Source organism: Asterias amurensis, chromosome 15, assembly GCF_032118995.1.
Source record: "Asterias amurensis chromosome 15, ASM3211899v1".
Taxonomy (NCBI): Eukaryota; Metazoa; Echinodermata; class Asteroidea; order Forcipulatida; family Asteriidae; genus Asterias; species Asterias amurensis.
In genome coordinates this window covers 6048081-6069001 of record NC_092662.1, presented here as the reverse complement: position 1 = coordinate 6069001, position 20921 = coordinate 6048081, and the positions used below count along the sequence as shown (strand labels likewise).

Below are 20921 nucleotides of genomic sequence, written 5' to 3'. Positions count from 1 at the left end.
TCAAGTTTCCATGGGCGTCTAGCAATCGGATTTTTACTGACTTTTGCAATAAGTGATAGGCCTACTGCAAATTGCACTTTGGCAAATACCTCGGTAGGCTTAAGCTTACACCATGCGTGCTTAAACAAAGACAAGTTTTTAGTCAGGAAGGAAATTGTACGCTTTTGGACGGGTCAACCTCTACAGAAACGGATCTGTTGATTTGGGAATGCAGGGGACTTTTCCCCTTTGTCTAAAACCGCAAAACGGAGATGCATTCACGGACTTCCTTTTAAGTTAATTATTTTGAATAGAGAAGTTAGAAACATTCATAATTTGTTAAGGAATGTCCACACACAAGGTGAAAAGTAATGGCTACGGCTGTTGCTAAGGGTTTTGCTTATGACGTATTATTTGATGGTTGTATTGTCGCGTCATCGTGCGTTGAAATGTATGGCTATGGCTATGACTATGCATAGCCTTAGCCATAGCCGTCAAGTGCAACTCGGCCAAACTTGTTCTACTCTCTTCACTCGTCGTATCGCGTGCAAGGTTTGAGAGCCCGCTTTGATGCCTTGAGCGCCCATCGTGTGTAACCGCGTGCCGCAGATGTATCGCCAAAACCAGAGGCGGTTCAGTTTAGTTTGAGTGGGGGAGGGGGGGGGGGGGGGTGAGGCACAACCCAGATCAATCGATCATTGATGATTATCAAGGTCAATGGTGGGATCTCTAAAGGATGTACGTAGTGGAGAGTTGTGAGAATAAGGCATGCTGAGGATTGCTGAGGGGGAGGGGTGGGGCAAACAAGAACATTTAAAATATTTTGCGACACTCCGATGGGACTCTCCCTACAATTAAAGCCTAGAGTGGCGAGGTGTGCGCGGTGCGAAGTCAAAGGCAATGAAATAGTTGTACTTTATATATTTTATCTTTTACAGAACAAGATTCCTTTACAACAGGTGCAAAGCACAGCCCATCTTCCGAATTGGGTATGCTGATGTATAATAATGTGCAATTTACCCATTTTAGGATATATTCCTAAACTTCCATGATTGCACCCACTTGCACCTTTCACCCGATGCTGTTAGGGTTCCATGCCGTTACATTCCACATGAGACCCGGAGGTTGCCTGTTTACAAACATTCGAGTATCCTCGTATTGCATACCGTCTTTTATTGAGACAGTCAATGGTAGAATCGAAGACCTTCGAGTATTCTTCTTGAATGAAACTCAAGGAGATCTTCTAAAAAGTTCTCCTTCGAGGTTCTACTCAACGACAATACTCAAGATGGCCAAATCTAAATAAAACATTACAATATTGACGCTAAACCAATGAGTTGACTTTAACCATCTCACGTGATCTATGAGGTAAATTAAGCTGTTTTTTCTCTGACGTGATTTATGCAAGGTTGAAGGTGCCCATTTGTCTTCAATCGTTTGTTATCCTACAGACTTACAAATGTCCGTGTTCTGTCGAAGGTTTTGGAAAAGATCCAGTTAAACTCTCAACTTGCCCCAAGTCCTTCTACAATAACAAACGCTGAAAACCTATAGATTATTCAGTAATTAATGCGACGGTTTTAACCTACAAAGAGAATGGAAGCCTAATCCCTTGGATAAGTCTAGTGGAAGGAGTTAGACACGTTAGATGTCAATGTAAACTTCCCAGGCGGACGTACTTATTTTCTGTCGTATTTCTGTTTATTTACTCAACTTGTATTGTAGCCAACTTAACAACAAAAAAAGAACACATTGGGTTCACGTAGTGCGCAGTACAGTTTTTGGCAGACGTTACGACATTTTTTCCCGCACGATTCTTCCGCGTTTATCACAAAACCTAAATAGCAGATTTGTATCAAACCTGTTCTGGTGATGTTATGTGAAACTCATGGATATTCAACGGTGGTAATTATGATGAATTACTTAACAAAAACTCCGCAATACCAACAAGTTTCGGTAATGACAACTTCAGCCAATCTTCCTAGCTCCCTCGGGATACTACTTGGATAAGCAGTGCGTACAAAGAAAGGACTCCAACTGGCCCTCGGTGAAGTATAAACACTGGTTGACGATTTCGCGAAAAGAAACAACTTTTGTTGAATATCGATGAGACAAACTTTTCATCATGGCGTCTTACTGGAGTTTTCTCATCTGCGTTGTATGCATCTTACCAGATTTCTCAACCTCTCTCTCAAGTAACGCACTACCTCTAGATGATAATACTACCCCGGCAGATATTAACTCATCCCCCAGTCTTCAAGATGAACAAGGGTCCTCCTTGACATTCGTCTTTGATGAAACAGACTCTATGTATGATGATTGGAAACAGGTTATTATGGGAGCACAGACCATCTTGGAAACTGCGATGAATAACCGAGATAAAAAAATATATAATTTTGGACTTGTTCCCTTCAACGATCCAGGTAAGTTGGTAGACGGGTCATTTTAAAAGTCATTGTTTACACGAATTATACAGGATTTGTATGAGGGTGACCAAAACTTTCACTGTTTAATTTTAGTCTGAAAGATAACACGAGGAAGTTTATACTAGAATCAATTTGTATATTATGACATTCCCATCTGAAAAACCATAACTCGAAAACTGTAGGCTTATTATCCGAAGAGAAAAAACCGCAATAGCTGGTTTTGGTTGTTGAAAACCAAATTAAAGGTGCGTTTATATTTTTCTCGTTTTTTTTCACGATTTGCTCCTGACGTACCACAGCAGATTAAAGACACTGGGCACTATTGGTAATTGTCAAAAACCAGTCTTCTCACTTGGTGTATTTCAACATATGCATAACAAACCTGTAAACTTTATTTAGCTCAATGATTTGTCGTCGAAGTTGCGAGAATGAAAGAAAGAAGAAAAAACACCCTTGTCACACGAAGTGCTTATACAAATGCTTGATTTCGAGACCTCGAAATCTAATTCTGAGGTCTCGAAATCAAATCCGTGGAAAATTACTTCTTTCTCGAAAACGACGTTACTTCAGAGGGGCCGTTTCTCACAATGTTTTAGTATCAACAGCTCCCCAAGTAAGGTTTTATGCTAATAATTATTTTGAGTATTTACAAGCAAAACAATTCACAGGTTTGCTATTATTTTATGTGTTGATCACATGAACACTCTGCGACTATTTAGTTGTCAGCTCTACCAAACGGCAGAGCCCATAGCCGAGTTTCAAATCTGTGGGTGACGGACAATGGGCGTTCTGGTTGATAGTGAGGCGAACTAGTTGATAGTGAGGCGAAATGCTCACTGCTCCATAAAACAAAAAATAAATGATGAAGTCGGACAAGCCAAAAACAGAGCCGATGGAGAAAGCCCCCAATAATTGCCGAGATTTGCCTACCCATGTAGAGCAAGCTTTCTCTGGTCCTTTCTAGCTCCATGCTATATGGTTTACCGAATTTTTACAAAACGCCCACACACCAAACAAACCTCAAACTGGAATACTCCAGAATAATCCACATACGTGCAGAAACGACAATACGCAAAAAAGTGATCCACTGTTATTGTAATAGTTCAAGTACAGCTGGCCACTTTTTGTAAACAACATTTTTTTTGTAGGAGTGGGCAATTTTTGTTTTGCCAGATGTTTTAGAGGGATTTTATATGTTTATGACTTAATTATTAGTCAAAATTCTTTGTTTCGATACATTGGTGAAGTTTCGAGGTGCCTGACTCTTATATAAAAGCGTTTACGTTTACCGGTAAATGCCGATTTCTTAAAAAGAAACACTGAGGTTTTGCCTTGTAAAGTAGAAATCAGCGGGATATACCAGCGAACGACATCTTTGAACATGTTGGTTAACAACTTTTGCTTGTCTTTCAGTGCTTAGCAGGTTTGTAAGTGTCAATAGCAGCTGTGGCTATGGCTTTATATCACTGAATATGATGCCCTTAGCCACAACCCTTTACTATGAGCCGTAGCCACGTCACAGGTTTTTGGAAGCGACATTGTGAATATAGAGGGCGCCCTGTTATGATTTTCCGATTATCGTCTGCACAACCACACACACACACGTGTGTAGTGCATGCAGAACTTCAGTGTTACTACTTCAATGTAGTAAAACTGTATGTAAATGAATGTAGGTGATAAAGCCACTCGGGACATTATTCACTCTATATAGTCCGTGGTTTCTTGCGACAGTCCTCAGTTTCCACCGCAATTCCACCAGGCTCGTCTTCAAATCAAACTGTTCTTTTAGATTGTCATGTGGTACGAGTATTTACCACTGAGAGCTGAGAAATACACACGGTTTATTGTTTGCTGACGACTTCCCCAGGCGGCCCCATCAGTGACTGCGTACTCATCGAGGCATAAAGTAACATTGCTTTACTTGGGCCAGTCAAACACTCTTCACGGGGGGCTCACAATCCCACATCACTCGGCTGAAGTCGTGATAAGGGGGCTTGTGTGGTGTTATTTAACTGGGAGTTATACAGTTTCATTCTTCAGAACAGTTACAAAACAGTCAAGAATAGGACGAGCTCGACCAACAAGGACTTTAAAATGGCTGGAGAGGAAAGATGAAAGACTTCTCTGTAGCAACTCAATAAGTTTTTATTCGTGCTGCTGTTTGTGTGTAGATTCGCGGATTACATTCGCCCATGGTTTGTTGTCGACATTTTGATTTCCTTCCATTGTTTTATAGACATCTGGTGTCAAGATTCGTAGTAAGGTTACAACGTAGGGCAGAAGTTCTACTAACTAGTTGATTTGTAATTGTGCCATTTGTGTTGGTTGTGCTGCTTCATCATCTTGTGAATGAACGAGACGATATTGATTTAGAAATCTTCAGGCCAACTTGGGCTTATTTTTTTTCTTCAAGTTGACAGGGCTGTCAAACGACGGTCTCTTTCGAACTTGACAGAATGGGAAGACAATTCCCAATTTCTTCAGGCTCAATCATGAGCACATTGAACATTCTGCTCTTCTTCATAACATTATGCCACATACCATTAACTGGAGTAAACTCCCAAATACCTGGTTATGAAGTACCAAGTTTAAGATTTGACAATATGGACTTCAACACTGACGGGTTCGATCGAAGAGAGTCGCCGATTCCCGTGCCGGAGGACCCCACAAACACCGGGTCGTCGCTCACCTTCGTATTCGATAGTACGGGCTCCATGTTCGATGATTTAGTTCAAGTTATTGTTGGTGCCGTAAATATATTGGAGACAGCAATGTCAAGAAGAGAAAAGCCCCTGTATAACTTTGGACTTGTGCCGTTCCACGACCCTGGTAAGCATGATTTGACTGATTTTCTAAGCCAAAAAAAATAAAAATCCTTTGTTGTTCATTTGTATGAAACAATTTTTTCTTCTTCTTCAATTCACAGGGTCTGCTCTAAATTTAAATTCAATATTACAGCATATGTTTTTATCAATATAATTGTAAACAATCAAAGGCATTAAGTACGTAGGTGTTTGATTCAGACCGCTATCATTAAATTAAGTCGTATACAAATATTATTACTACATACAACCTAGACCCAGTAACTGGGGCGCTGTACTCCTTTTCAACAATTTTTGACTTTATCTGTCGTACTAGCGCCCCAGGGAATGGCACAGAATTTTAACGAATACCCAGTTTTTCGCGACACCCAGCCACAAAAAATGCCTCAAAATGACAAAAAGACCAAACAAACTAGCTCAAAAATCGCCTACTCTATTCTCGATACGTCTAGGATGTAACATCAGGCATTTAATTGTACTCACGATCATTTTTTAAACTCCAAATCGATGATTTTTAACTCCGCATCGTGGAGCGATTGACAAGTCTGCGATTTTCGGATGTGTATGGTAACGAAACATGGCGTCGCGTTGTGGGTGGATGTCCATCAACGGCTGTTTAATGCTACACTTGTTAGAGGCGTTGCAGCGAATGCTATACATTGTACACGGGGATGGGTACAGGCGCTGCAGCTAGCGAGTGCCCACGTGCGTTCAATCATGGGCAACGTAACTTACACGGTGCCGGGTTGTTGGAAAATTATCAGAAAGGGGGTGAAAGGTTCTCAGAAAGGGAATATTGTCTGAAAGAGGGGATTTTTCTGGTCTGAAGTCTGCTGGATGAAGCTGGATGGTTCTGGATGAAGTCTGCTGGTCTGGATTTTTCTGGTCATCGCCCTCCCCCCCCCCAAAAAAAGAAGGAAAAAACGAAAAAAAGGGGAAAAAAGATGATAAATAAATAAAAAAAAATTCTACAGTGACACTGGCAGCACTAAACATTATAAGAAGCAATTTAACCATGCACAAAAATCGTAGGCCTAGATGAAGTACAGCGGTTTTTATTTATTTATCATATTTTTCCCCCTTTTTTTTTTCTTCTTTTTTTGGGGGGGGGGCGATGACCAGAAAAATCCCCTCTTTCAGACAATATTCCCTTTCTGAGAACCTTTCACCCCCTTTCTGATAATTTTCCAACAACCCGGCACCGTGTAAGTTACGTTGCCCATGATTGAACGCACGTGGGCACTCGCTAGCTGCAGCGCCTGTACCCATCCCCGTGTACAATGTATAGCATTCGCTGCAACGCCTCTAACAAGTGTAGCATTAAACAGCCGTTGATGGACATCCACCCACAACGCGACGCCATGTTTCGTTACCATACACATCCGAAAATCGCAGACTTGTCAATCGCTCCACGATGCGGAGTTAAAAATCATCGATTTGGAGTTTAAAAAATGATCGTGAGTACAATTAAATGCCTGATGTTACATCCTAGACGTATCGAGAATAGAGTAGGCGATTTTTGAGCTAGTTTGTTTGGTCTTTTTGTCATTTTGAGGCATTTTTTGTGGCTGGGTGTCGCGAAAAACTGGGTATTCGTTAAAATTCTGTGCCATTCCCTGGGGCGCTAGTACGACAGATAAAGTCAAAAATTGTTGAAAAGGAGTACAGCGCCCCAGTTACTGGGTCTACATACAACCATAAACTCAAGGCAGGGTATTCTTTCTGAAATTGCCAAAGACCAGTATTCTCACTTGGTCCCAATAATGCATCAACACTAACTTGTGCAAATTGGGCTCAATTGGTCACCGAAGTTGCAAGACAATAATGAAGAAAGAAAGAAAAACACCCTCGTATGTACACCTAGAATTGTGTGCTTTCAGAGATGCCAGGAAGAAAGACTTCATGCCTGAACTGAAGCATTTCCCAGATTAAATTAAATTTTATGTGTGAAAATTACCACTTTCTCTAAACCTACATCACTTCAATGTTTGATTTAAAAAAAATTCTCTCCAGTGCTCTTTATTTATAGAGTTGGTTTTTAAGGTTACTGTTTTTGTCCAAAGGTTTACAATCCCTTTTAAAACTGATGCCGTCAAAATTGAAGATTTACAGCATTTATTTGTTTGTGCAGATGTTGAGCTAAATGACAAATGACAACAGCTGTATTTCCCCCAATATTAGCACACTCACATAAAGTTGAAACCTTTACACAGAAATAGTTTTTACGACAGAAGTTTTAAATTATTGCGGCTTTTATCTGTTTTTTTACGACAAGGACAATGTCCTTCAGTGAGTTAGTATCTTTTTCCTTGTTTGGCGGTAAGTATATCCGATCCAACTGCCATTTTTTCCAGACAAAACCATGGGTAAATAAAGTCTTTGTAAAATGAGTGGAAAGGTTCAGCTTGGTCCTCTAAATCTAGCATTATTGGGCACTCATTAAAAGGAAGAAGATATTATCACAAACTGGTTTTCAAACGGTAGACGGAAAAGGAGACCCAGTAGAGGACGTACGTCATAGACTTTGGTCGTGTGAATAAAACAATAAAACATGATTTGCATATTTCATGTTTGATGTCGGGTCAGATGTCAAATCGAAATCGAGGCAAAGAGGGTTAGGGTTAGGGTTAGGGTTAGGGTTAGGGAATGACCTGACCTAAATGTTTTATTCATATCACGGTGATGACGTAGGGTCCTCTACTGGGTCTCCTTTTCCGTCTTCCTTTTCAAACACCAATGTTTAACTTCACAAAACTTTGCCAAGTCCTCCAAAAGAAATTGTTATTAAAATACCAAGTCATGTTTTATTGTTAAATAATGACACTGACAGGCCTCGGAATAACTCATAGCACCCACAGCTAAACGCTGTGGTGCCCTGTGTTTTTGCTGCTAAGCTCAAATACAAAATTATGAACAGTTTCCTCATTACATGTATGGAAGTGCCCCCTTACCAGAGGTAGAATTGCTATCCCTTCAAGAACCAAGTTCAAGGCCTGATGACAGGTTCTCTGTTTGTTTGTTCTCATATTCGGAGTGTATTATTAAAAGCAATGTTTCCACAATAAAATTGGGCCCAGGTGACCAGCTGGTAGTAATTGTATTCATTAAATTGACTTAAGTGCAGAATTACCCGTAAATACACAAGCAATTTGACCGCAAGCATTTTGTCAGATCGCCAGGTCTGCCCTGGAGTCACACATTATCCACTGACTTGAAATATTTATTTATTTTTTCCTCGGGTCACAAAATGTCGATATTGAAACTGATCAGCTGTAACCCATGAACAACGACTTTGCAGTGTTTTTTTTCCCCCAACCTTTCTTGCTTTATTTAAGTGAGCTGTTTCATCATAAAGTAATAGGAAAAACATGTTTGACTTCAGAATACTTACATATTTGACCATTTCCAGATGGTTTTCCAACCAAAGCCAGAGAAAAATTTGACCTTTTTGAAGTTCTTCCTTTTTTTGAGGTCACTTTCGACATGTTTCCTCTTTCACTGCACCACAGGCAGTGCTTGTACTGTACTGTTCATACAGTGTCAACTAGAAATGCTTAATCTTATTCTCCTCAAGGTATTTTGCCAAAAATCAATCAAAGTCGATCATAATCCTGGCCCCCCCCCCCCCCTCACCAGTCAGAACACCAAAAAGTTTGACTCTCACAACTTGAACTAGATTGAATTGGCCATATTTTTGCAATCCATGCTCAATGAAGACCATCAATCTCAAGGAAAGTTCAAGTTGGATTTTAGAAGGTTTTAGAGGATTTGAGTCAGTTGGTTGTAAACTTTGGAGCATTCAGTCTATGAGTGTTATATTAAAGGAACACTTTGCCTTGGATCGGTCGAGTTGGTCTTTGAAAAGCGTTTGTAACCGTTTTTTATAAAATGCATATGGGTAGAAAGATGTTGTAAAAGTAGAATACAATGATCCACACAAACATGCCTCGAAATTGCGTGGTTTTCCTTTTACCTTGTCGACTAACACGTCGGCCATTTATGGGGGTTAAAATTTTGACTCCCATAAATGGCCGACCATGTTAGTTCGCACAGTAGAAAGAAAACCACGCAATTTCGAGGCAAACTTGTGTGGATCATTGTATTCTACTTTTAAAACATCTTTCCAACCATATGCATTTTATAAAAAACGGTTACAAACGCTTTTGTTTTGACCAACTCGTCCGATCCAAGGCAATAATAAAAGTACTAAAAGGAACACATTGCCTTAGATCGGTCGAGTTGGTCTTTGAAAAGCGTTTGTAACCGTTTTTATAAAATGCATGGTTAGAAAGATACTTTTAAAGTAGAAAATACGATGATCCACACCATTTTGCCTCAAAATTTTCCTTTTACTTTGCAAACTAGCACGGTCTGCCATGTATGGGAGTCGAAAATTTGACTCCCATAAATGGCCGACCGTGTTTGTTGAAAAGGTAAAAGGAAAACCATGCATTTTCGAGAGATACTTGTGTGGATCATTATATTTTACTTTTACAACATCTTTCTAATCATATGCATTTTACAACAAGAAACGGTTACAATCGCTTTTCAAAGACCAACTCGACCAATCCAAGGCAACTTGTTCCTTTAACTGCATTAGTGGTAAGTTTCATGTGCGTATAGTAAGTTTTGTAGTTCTGCACTTTGTATAGCATGGCTACAAAAAATATTCCATCAATCAGAATCACATGTACAATTGAACTGTACATGACGTTGTATTTCAATGGTTAACTATAAGGGGAGTGGTCGGAATTAGTAGAACGGTAGTCTGCACAGATCATTACAACTTCCACTCCATGAGACTGTTCCTGCCACAAAATGAGAAGCCTTCAAGAAGACAGAATGGTTATGTCAATGTTCAGAGACAGTTAGAACAGACTCAGAAACAAAATAAGCTCTACTAAAGGAAGTTTTGCAATGTTTTAAAACCTGAATCCAGTCATATGAACTATTGTAGAACAAGGTCAAAGGAACTAGACAAACCCTGGAAGTGGTGGCAGGAATTGGAAAATAAAGCAAACTGTCTGCTTATTTGTACCTAGTCAGACGAGGCCAGTCGGTGGTACATCTCATTTGTCTTTTGATGGTTATTTCTTAAACCAAGTTAATGGCTAAGAGTAAGACTTTGGCTAGATCTCTGTCTACTAGCTTTATTAGTGCTGTCCGTCTTGTGGAAGTAAAAGTCTTAGCTGATTAGCCATAGCCAAAGCCAAAGCCATTTATTTCAGGCACAAAGTGGTAGTCTGGTCCTTAGTCTGGTCCCCAAGTTCAGCAGAAACAAAGTTTCATGCTGTTTTTAATGGATTGGCCAAGTTCTAGCCAAGTGGTGTAAGACCGTTTGCGAATAGGTGGCTTCAGCTACGGCTACAACTGTTGCTATGTATGTTACAAAGCACTACTATTCCATAACACAGAATATAGTTTTAGACGTAGCTGCAGGTGTTAATTCGTTGTCAAGTTTATTTGCTTTTAGAAACTTCTTCAAACCATGGAGCTATTAAAAAAACTCTGTTAGACTTCATTTTGAAAGTAGCTGTAAACAAAGATGTAAAATTCAGTTTAAAGATTGTCCTTCGGTTTACATGGTGGTCTACATGTATACTCCAAGTGTGGGCAGATAAAGCATTTAAAAGGTCACAATTTTTTTCTTCTTTCACATCTGGTAAAAATATTCCATTTTCAATAGTAACCGCACTTCAGATATTGACAGATGTGATCTTATCTAGAGATGGTTTAATAATGTTTACCAAGTATGGAAAAGACTTGTTTCTTAGTGCTGTTTCTTACACCACGTGGTAAAGATCTTGATGTTTGTGGTGCCAAGAGCCTGTTTGTACAGCCAGTATGCTTTTGTCATATCACTCAAGCCCCTCATAAGTTCACTTTGTTGGAGGTAATATTTTCCCAAGGACCCAAATGATACATTGTATAGGTGTGATACTCATTTTTGCCCCTACTTTGCTAGTAAAAGTTTCCATCCAGGCCATAAATAACACTGGTGACTTTACATGGTTAATGCTGCTCATGTGAATGTTGTCTGTGTAAAAGTTGTGGTCAAAAACAAAAATTGAATTTATGTAACTAAAAGGTTGACTTTGTGACTGAATAAAAAGTAATGAAATTTGACTGATCGACGGACTCTCCATGGGGGCACAGTAGTAGCAGTAACCAATTTGATTCTAACTGTCTCAAAATTGTCTGGCTATCATGTATCATCGGACCACAGTGTGTCTATTCTTCCCTGACATTGAGCTTGTATCGTTTAAAATGATATCAGGGTCTGTGAGTAAACAAGCCGGAGTCGGTCTCAGGGGACAGTTTTGAAATGTTGGTTGACCTTTTAGTATGAACCTTGGGGGTTCACTTGATCTCATGACTGGTGGTAGAACTTGGTGCTGTTTAGTGGAAATATGGTGATGGATGTCAAACCTTGGTGTAAACCGCACTATGGTGTATCATTAAAGAGACAAGGGGGAAACTTCAGAGGTTAAAATAGCCAAGTTTCTGATTCCTTGGTTTGCTTTAAAACCATTGACTGTTGCAGTTTAGTGGAAATATGGTGATGGATGTCAAACCTTGGTGTAAACCGTACTATGGTGTATCATTATAGAGACAAGGGGGAAACTTCAGAGGTTAAAATAGCCAAGTTTCTGATTCCTTGGTTTGCTATAAAACCATTGACTGTTGCAGTTTAGTGGAAATATGGTGATGGATGTCAAACCTTGGTGTAAACGGCACTATGGTGTATCATTATAGAGACAAGGGGGAAACTTCAGAGGTTAAAATAGCCAAGTTTCTGATTCCTTGGTTTGCTTTAAAACCATTGACTGTTGCAGTTTAGTGGAAATATGGTGACTGATGTCAACCATGGTATAAACCGCTCTATGTCGTAAAAACTGTAATGCAGGCTGGGGTAAACCTTAGAGGATAAAATAGCCCAATTTCTGATTCATTTTTTGGGTTGAAAACCGTAGACTGTTACAGTTTAGTGGACATACATGTATGGTGATTGATGGTGTAAACCGCTCTATGTAGTAAAAACTGTAATGCAGGCTGGGGTAAACCTTAGAGGATAAAATAGCCAAGTTTCTGATTCTTTTTTTGGGTTGAAAACCGTAGACTGTTTTAGTTTAGTGGACATATGGTGCTTTATGTCATACCATGGTGTAAACTGCTCTATGTCGTAAAAACTGTAATGCAGGCTGGGGTAAATCTGATTCATTCTACAGTTGCAGTTTAGTGGAAATATGGTGATGGTACAAGTTGCAGTTTAGTGAAAATAATATGGTCATGGATGTCAAACCATGATCAGTGTAAACCATTTTATGGTGTATTAATGCAGGGGTAAACTTTACAGAATAAAATAGCCAAGTTTATGATTCATTGTTTTGGTTTAAAACCATAGACTGTTGCAGTTTAGTGGAAATATGGTGACGCAAGTCATACCATGGTGTAAACCGCACTTTGGTGTAACGCAGGCTACGGGGAAACTTCAGAGAATTAAATAGCCAAGTTTATGATTCATTGTTTTGGTTGAAATCGGTACTGTTGAACAAGAACAATGCTAGAGGATTGTAAATAACATCTGTTGTAACAGGATGTCTGATGTAAACAAATTATGTACATTTGATTTGGGTTCACTGGTGTGAAGTTGCATGCTTCTTGGTTGTAAGGATCAGTTTACTTATAGAGTACGGTTTACTGAAGGGAGTGTTTGTGTGTGAAGATTTTATGTCTCCAAACTGCACCATTTTTACAAACTATGTACATTTGATTTGTGTTCACTGGTGTGAAGTTGCATGCTCGGTTAGTTTAAAGCCATTGGACACTTTCGGTAAACAGTGTTGTCCAAGGCCCATACTTTGTGTACCACAACTTATATATAAAAATTAGGCTCAATCGGTCATCGGAGTCGGGAGAAAATAACGGGAAAACCCACCCTTGTTTACGCACGTTTCGTTGTGTCATGACATGTATTTATAACAAATCCAAAATTCTCGCTATCGAGGATTGATATTGTTTTAATGTTTTCTCAAAAAGCATAGCATTTCATGGAATAATATTTCAAGATAAGTCTTTCACCATTACCTTCTGTAAACCCTGTAAATTATTTGTAAATCTGTGAACTTTTAGGGTTTTTTCTGTACCGAAAGTGTATAATGGCTTTAACAAAAAGATCAGTTAACTGAAGGGAGTGTTACTGTGTAAAGATTTCATGTCCATGCACAGTTTGCAGTTTGCACTTTTTGGTTTTGATGTATTACATTGCCTCTAATAGGCCTAGTAAATATGGATTAAAACAATGGAAAGGTTTAAAAAACTAAAAATTCTTTGCCTCTAAAAAGTTGAACTTCAGCTGGAAAGCTCTGTACACCCTCAGGCCTGTATGCTTTGTTTTTGAAAGGGCAAGGGCAGGAAAGAATTTTCTCCTTGATAAAGGGCACTCTAATAATAATAATAATAATAACCTGTTTTTATGAGGGAATGGGAGACTTTTGGGACGCTTACCAGGTAAAATACATTATTCTTGGTAATGTGCGCATGCTCAGAACTTTGAAACAATAGAAATTTACCTGGTAAGTCTGCTGCCACCTAGCGTTCCAAAGTCTCCCATTGTAAAATTCTACTGGAGAATTTCAAGGGCTCCAAGGCAATGACCATGGGGCATGGAGGCACTCTCCTTCGTTGCCTCCGTGAAGTATCAGGCCTGTACCTTTGCTTCAATATCACTTGAGGTAACACATGTTGCACTAAGCTAGAAACCCCTTGAGGATAATACTGAAAACAGTTATTTGAACTGAGCTTGATTCAAGTGTCACTTAAAGGCAGTGGACACTATTGGTAATTACTCAAAATAATTATTAGCATAAAACATTTCTTGGTGACGAGTAATGGGGAGAGGTTGATGGTATAAAACATTGTACGAAACGGCTCCCTCTGAAGTGCCATAGTTTTCGAGAAAGAAGTAACTTTCCACGAATTTGATTTCGAGACCTCAGATTTAGGATTTGAGGTCTCGAAATCAACCATCTAAAAGCACACAACTTCGTGTGACAAGAGTGTTTTTTCTTTCATGGTTATCGCGCAACTTCAACGACCGATTGAGCTCAAATTTTCACAGGTTAGTTGTTTTATGCATCATATGGCACCAAGTGAGATGACTGGTCTTTGACAATTACCAAATAGTGTCCAGTGTCTTTAAAGCTAGAAACCCCTTGAGGATAATACTGAAAACAATTTATTCAACTGAGCTTGATTCAAGTGTCACCTAGGAACGTATAAAATTACTCATGTAATTTGTAAACTTCCTTTTTGGATTAGATATGATTTATCAAGTGTAAGGCAGGGTGGAAATTAGATAAGCTTGCTTGATTAAACCATCCTAGGCCCTTGGGTAGAGTTAACAGAACAAGGCTAATATATAATGTTGTATTCACCAGGTTCAGCCTTGTTAATATTTTTAGAAAACGCCTAAGTTTTCTTCAAGGACGGCTGCGATTTTAACTAAAAATGTGAACAAGGGAAGAAAGTAAAATGTGTAGGCCTAGGCTACAGATTGCGTTGTCACTGCTATGTGACAATTTTTTGTCGCGGATATGTGGTTGTCAGTAGACCAACCTTTTACATAAAATTTGTAAAATCGGAACAACTTTTAAGGCAATATTTGTTCCTTGAATGTCAGCTTTGATGTAAAAGGCATGCAGTGACGTATCGGTCCTGGTAACTTATAAGTGAATTCTGAAATAGAGGGTGTGATTTTCAGTTTATTCTAAGAATGCTTACCTAAAATTCTGTTGTACACATGTAGGTGTGATTTCTTCAGTGGTGCACGTCACATATTCGCCACCTCCCTTTCACCTCTGTGCGTTCACAAATATTTTTGTAACATCTTACAATAAACTGAAACTGTGTCCACAACTGAGCTGGTGAACCATGTGTAACACTTTTGCTTACTAGTTTTTTATTTGTATAGTTTGTTTTCCTTCATATTGATCAAAAACATGTATTGTCATCACTTCATATTTATTTGTAACTTGGTCTTTCTGGGTGTGTTACAGTTTAAGGCAGTGGACACTATTGGTAATTACTCAAAATAATTATTGGCATAAAACCTTACTTGGTAACGAGTAATGGGGAGAGGTTGATAGTATAAAACATTACGAGAAACGGCTCCCTCTGAAGTGCCATAGTTTTCGAGAAAGAAGTCATTTTCCACGAATTTGATTAGAATTTGAGGTCTCAAAATCAAGCATCTTAAAGCACACAGCTTTTTGTGACAAGGGTGTTTTGTCTTTCATTATTATCTCGCAACTCCGATGACCGATTGAGCTCAAATTTTCACAGGCTTGTTATTTTACGCATGTTGAGATACACCAAGTGAAAAGACTGGTCTTTGACAATTACCAATAGTGTCCAGAGTCTTAAACACAAATAATTCAGAGTGTTATTGGTGTCTTTTTTAATCATTATCTAAGAAAAAGTCTGTCCAGTGTCCACGTGGTCCTTTCTCTATGCTCTCCCCATACTCTGGTGCAATACTGCTCAGAAGTGAAGCAAAGACCTTTTTCCTTCCTTTTGTAAGTCCTTCAATTGGGTGACACTGCAGGCCCATTTAGTACCAAATTCCTAAGCTATTGTTGCTCCCAAATAACCTAAACACCAGCAGCCACTGTCAGTAGCTGTTTATTTTTTTAAGAGGACCCCTGCTGTCTTTGTTTGTTTTGAAGTATGGAAGAAGATTCCCGTTTTTTTCTGGAGGGCCTTCTTTTTTTAGGTAAATAGATTTCTTTTCAGTGGCTCTTCTGTGATCCAGTTAAAGCCATTGGACCCTTTCGGTTCAGAAAAAAAAAAAAAAAGTTCACAGATTTACAAATAACTTACAGGGTTTACAGAAGGCAATGGTGAAAGACTTCTCTTGAAATATTAGTTCATGAAATGCTTTACTTTTTCAGAAAACAGCAAAACAATATAAATTCTCGTTAACGAGAATTACGGATTTATTTTTAACACATGTCATGACACGGCGAAACGCGCGGAAACAAGGGTGGGGTTTTCCGTTGTTTTCTCCTGACTCCGATGACCGATTGAGCCTAAATTTTCACAGGTTTGTTATTTGATATAGAAGTTGTGGTACACAAAGTGTGGGCCTTGGACAACACTGTTTACCGAAAGGGTCCAATGGCTTTAAGAGGTTGTATGGTTGTGGTAAACATGGTAAAGAGTTTAGGCGCAGATTTGTCCTCAAGGGGCAGTGAGAGGGGTAGGCGTCTGTGTTTGGGGGTCAGGGGTGACTTTAAGGGGGAGTATATGGTCGGAGGAACACCCTAAGAAAGCAACGATGGACTCGTGCTTCTTTTTGTTGTAAAGTCGTGAAACTGTCTTAGCACCACAGAAACTGTGCCGAGTACGCCTGTCTATATTCTCCAGGAATTGTTTGTGCTTCTGTATCCGTCTATCATTTTTCCTTTGTGTTTGTACAAAATTGTATCTGTCTGGATCCACCCACGTTTGTCTCCTGTGTTTATTTTACACGATTGCTCAACACAGATGATCTGGGGCAATGAATTCTCGACATTCGTTCGTGGACAAACATAAACAACAACCTGAAGCTAACAACGCAATTTGACTGTTTGTAAGAATTGCCTTGCATTCTTTTTTTTTCAAATGTGAAGGTTCACATTTTGGTGTATATTACAACTGTTGTTCTGGTATGTGACCTTCGTTGTGTTTGAATGAAGTTAGCCATGGCTTCATGATTTGACACCATGCGAAATATTTACGAGTTGAATGAACTACATTTTTGGGATATCTTTGTTAATGTTCTGGTTCTGCATTCCCATTTGATTTAACCTCTGTCACGAGGTGATTGTTCAAATGTCTTTACTTTTGCAAAAAAAGAAAAAAAGAAAGCAAAAGCACATTCTTTACCAGTGTACTACACTGTGCCCCCCCCCCCCCCCCCCCCGTCCCATATTCACTCGTACCTTCTGAGGCTGTTGCAGTTGTTTGTTTTGTTCCGTATTTTGTAATAGTCTTGGGCTTGCAAGTGACAATGGCAAAACTTTTAGTGGGTGCTTCTTCACCCAGATACAGCAGTAGTGTTGTTCAACATGACTATATAGGGAAAGTACTGAGTAAACAGTGCTTTATACGCTCATGGTGTAGGCCTGTAGGTAAAACCATGGGGGAAGAAAATAGCTAAATAATAGGAAGACTAGTTTTTATGATAGGTTTTGGAATTGTATTGTCTTAGAGGCAGTGGACACTAGTTACTCAAAATAATTATTATCATAAAACCTTACTTGGTGACGAGTAATGGGGGAGAGGTTGATGGTATAAAACATTGTGAGAAACGGCTCCCTCTGAAGTGACATGGTTTTCGAGAAAGAAGTTATTTAGAATTTGATTTCGAGACCTCAGATTTAGAATTGGAGGTCTCGAAATCAAGCATCTGAAAGCACACATAGTTGTGTGACAAGGGTGTTCTTTTCTTTAATTTTTATCTCGCAACTTCGACCCCCAATTGAGCTCAAATGTTCACAGGTTTGTTATTTTATGCATATTATGTTGAGATACACCAAGTGAGAAGACTGGTCTTTGATAATTACCAATAGTGTCCAGTGTCTTTAATGTCCAATTCCAATGATGAATGAGCTACGGTATGCAAGGAACATCCAAGAGTCATTTGTACCTTTTCATGGTTTTTATGCCTCCCTTGATAGTTGTTTTGTATTGTGTATTTTCCTGAAGAGAGAAAAAGACTACTATAAACATCTGCTAGCAGAATGTTTGATTCACAGTTACATTTGAGTTGACATTAATGTGACTGTAATGACTGGGCTGATGTCATACCCTTTTCCCATGGGTCAAATTGAGCTCTCCCTTGAAACCTGTTCAATGGATAACCTGTCAAAACAACATTGTGTCTAAAAACTTGACATCAAATGTTTTTTAAAGAGTAAGTTTTTGGCTTTGTAATGGTTTTTAAAATGAATGTAAAGTATTGATAATAATAAATATCATTTATAACATCCATTACATCATAGATTCCCCAAATATGCTTTTTGTTTTGAATTATAAAGGAGCAGACATGATTATCAACCAACCTAATACATTGACAGTTTCTCTCAAAGAATTGATGTGTTCTTTTTGCTAAAAAATGTTACATTTTATAAGATTTCTGATGAATAGAAAACTCAAACTAACCAACAATGAGTTGAATGTATTTCAAGTGCCTATTTTTATATTATGAGTAAAGCTTTGAGATTAAAATGGTTTATGTTGCTGTTTCATACACAACTTATTTACAGGATGTTTTTATTTTCAGACTGTAAAATCATTTTCACATAAAGTAATTGAAAAAACAGTATCCTTTGCAGACTTACCCAAACCATATAAGGCTAATAGAACCTCCATCAAGCTAAATTTGAACTCCGAGAATGTTTTCTCAGTTACGTATCCATCCAACAACTTCAACAGCTGTTAAAAATCTTCCTATGACTCAGAAAATCTCCCTTGCAGATTTGTAATAATAATAATAATAACCGTATTTATAACAAGCCTTTTGCCAAAGGATACAAAGCGCCAGGTATTATTACTGCAAGGAGTGGGGCGAATTTTTGAGATATAAGACCTAATCCTTAAGCACCATGTAATGGTTTACAAGGTGCTGTGGCGCAATATACTGCCAATCCAGCCAGGAACACCGGGACGAACCCCTTCTCTTCTCTTTTGCACTGGGTTCTTTTACATGCGTTTACACAACACATGGGACCAACGGCTTTACGTCCCATCCGAAGGACGAAGCAATGGTTATGTGTCTTGCTTAAGGACACAAGTGTCACGGCTGGGGATTCGAACCCACACTCTGCTGATCAGAAACACCAGAATTTGAATTCAGTGCTCTTAAAAGCTCGACCTACACACTCCCACATCAAAACTATCCTTTTTACAGAAATACCCTCGACTGTTGTTACATATCAGAAGCATGTTATCAAAATAGAGTGTCCCTATGGACAGGCGTTATAGAATCCACCAAGGTTTGCTTAAGCACCCAGCCTGTAGTCTTGCTGCAAGACGTTTCTCGTTTTCCTTTCATGCACAGCGTGACCAACTCACCAACAGTGACCGCATCGCCAGTATACACTCATTTGGGCGGTGGTGGGCTATTAAGTCAGCTGAGTCAGTATTTGGGCGCTGTTGGTGAGTTGGCCGCGCTGAGCGTGAAAGGGAAAACGAGAAACGTCTTGCACCAAGACTACACCCAGCCTTGAGTAGTGAAGGTACCCACCCACCCCTGACAATATCAGAGGCACCCACCCTCTGGAAGGAAGGTACCAATCAACACTTCTGACTCACATTCAACCCCTTAGCCTAGCTGATAGGCCTTGGTAAAGACACAAGATGGTAGGGTTCAGGTAGCCATAATTCAAGCGGATATTGGTCAATTAGCCCGATTAGTTGCCGTAATTCTTAATAAATTGAGTCATGATTAAAAACCTACTCTGTTTTATCCCAATAGTGGCCTTAAAAGTTCATTTGTGACGAAAACAGCACACCAATTATAGTATCCCAAGTTATCATGCGTACAATTTGAGCTAAGTTCCTTCATGTGCTTCCCATGCTACTGACAACATTTATTCGTACCAAACGGTATGTTTAAATGTCTTTTCCGGCTACAAGTGCCGAGGAAATTGGTTAATCGAATTTGATAAATGGTTGGGTAGTTTTGAAGTGATTAAGACTGATTGGAACCTAAGATTAGAGGTACACGTACCCAAGCTGCAAACCTATTCTATCTAAAGTTCCTATTCTTGTTTAAATGAAAGGGAAACAGTCAGTAGAGGAACACAAATTACCCTTCCTTTGCTTCATTGAAGGCTATGCCTCTGGCAGGCAATTTAACAAATCCATTCTAAAAAATATTCCCTTACTATACTAGTCTGGTACCCAGCCTCTGTCTTTTCTGCAGATATGTTCATAATAACTGTGCCACCGGCAGTGTGTCTTACTCATAGAGTTATATAAGAATAAGAGGGCGCTCTGGCCTATATACGCGGCCCGGCATGCGCGCATGCGGCCATTATCTAAGTTGACAAAACAGGCACCGCACACAGCGTGTGTTTGTGCGGCCATTTTGTAAGTTGGCAAAACAGCATCGCGTAGCGTTCAATAAACACATATTCCAATGTGTTCATATTCAACGCGGGTATAGAATGGCGGGCGTGTCTCCTCTTACGGTCCTGTCGCGTTTGTGCAAGTATCACCAGTGTTCCCGCTAGTTCTTATATACTATGGTCTGACATGGTTCCTTCTGTGGGGGTGTTTGAGTGTGAAACCAGGCTTTCTGCTTCTTCTCACCTATACACACTCTTGCTTTAAATGTACATTTGTACTGCATCTCTTTGGAACTCCATTACTTGAGCATGTTTCCTTTCATCCTACAATCTAGACTGTTTTGTGAGTGTCAATTCCCGTCTTCAGACTTTCTTCTAGAGTTAGCTTGTGGCCTTGTTAGGGGCAAACTTGCATAATTTTGTATCAATATCCACCTGTATTTTTAAAAACTGGGTTGGAAAGCACTTGATTGTTTCATTTACATTTTGTTACAAAACACATCATCGCATAAACTTGCTCTTGAAGAAAATTTCCAAGAAAAGGCCATGGAGTGTCTGTTTAACTAATGATGTAACCA

General features: G+C 39.2%; 1 protein-coding gene across 3 annotated transcripts in view; it reads left to right on the top strand.

Annotated features, from left to right (window-relative positions):
• The first annotated feature begins 1821 nt into the window (after window positions 1-1821).
• LOC139948546 (hemicentin-1-like) overlaps window positions 1822-20921 on the top strand; it is a 99459-nt gene continuing 80359 nt past the window's right edge. For 2 of the 3 annotated variants that reach the window (XM_071946733.1, XM_071946731.1), the window contains exon 1: window positions 4083-5234. In XM_071946733.1, coding sequence (XP_071802834.1) covers window positions 4862-5234 — 373 coding nt within the window. In that variant the 5' untranslated portion in view covers window positions 4083-4861. Of the gene's footprint in view, window positions 2403-4082; window positions 5235-20921 lie in introns of those variants that run through there. The other variant, XM_071946732.1, reaches the window with a different exon arrangement.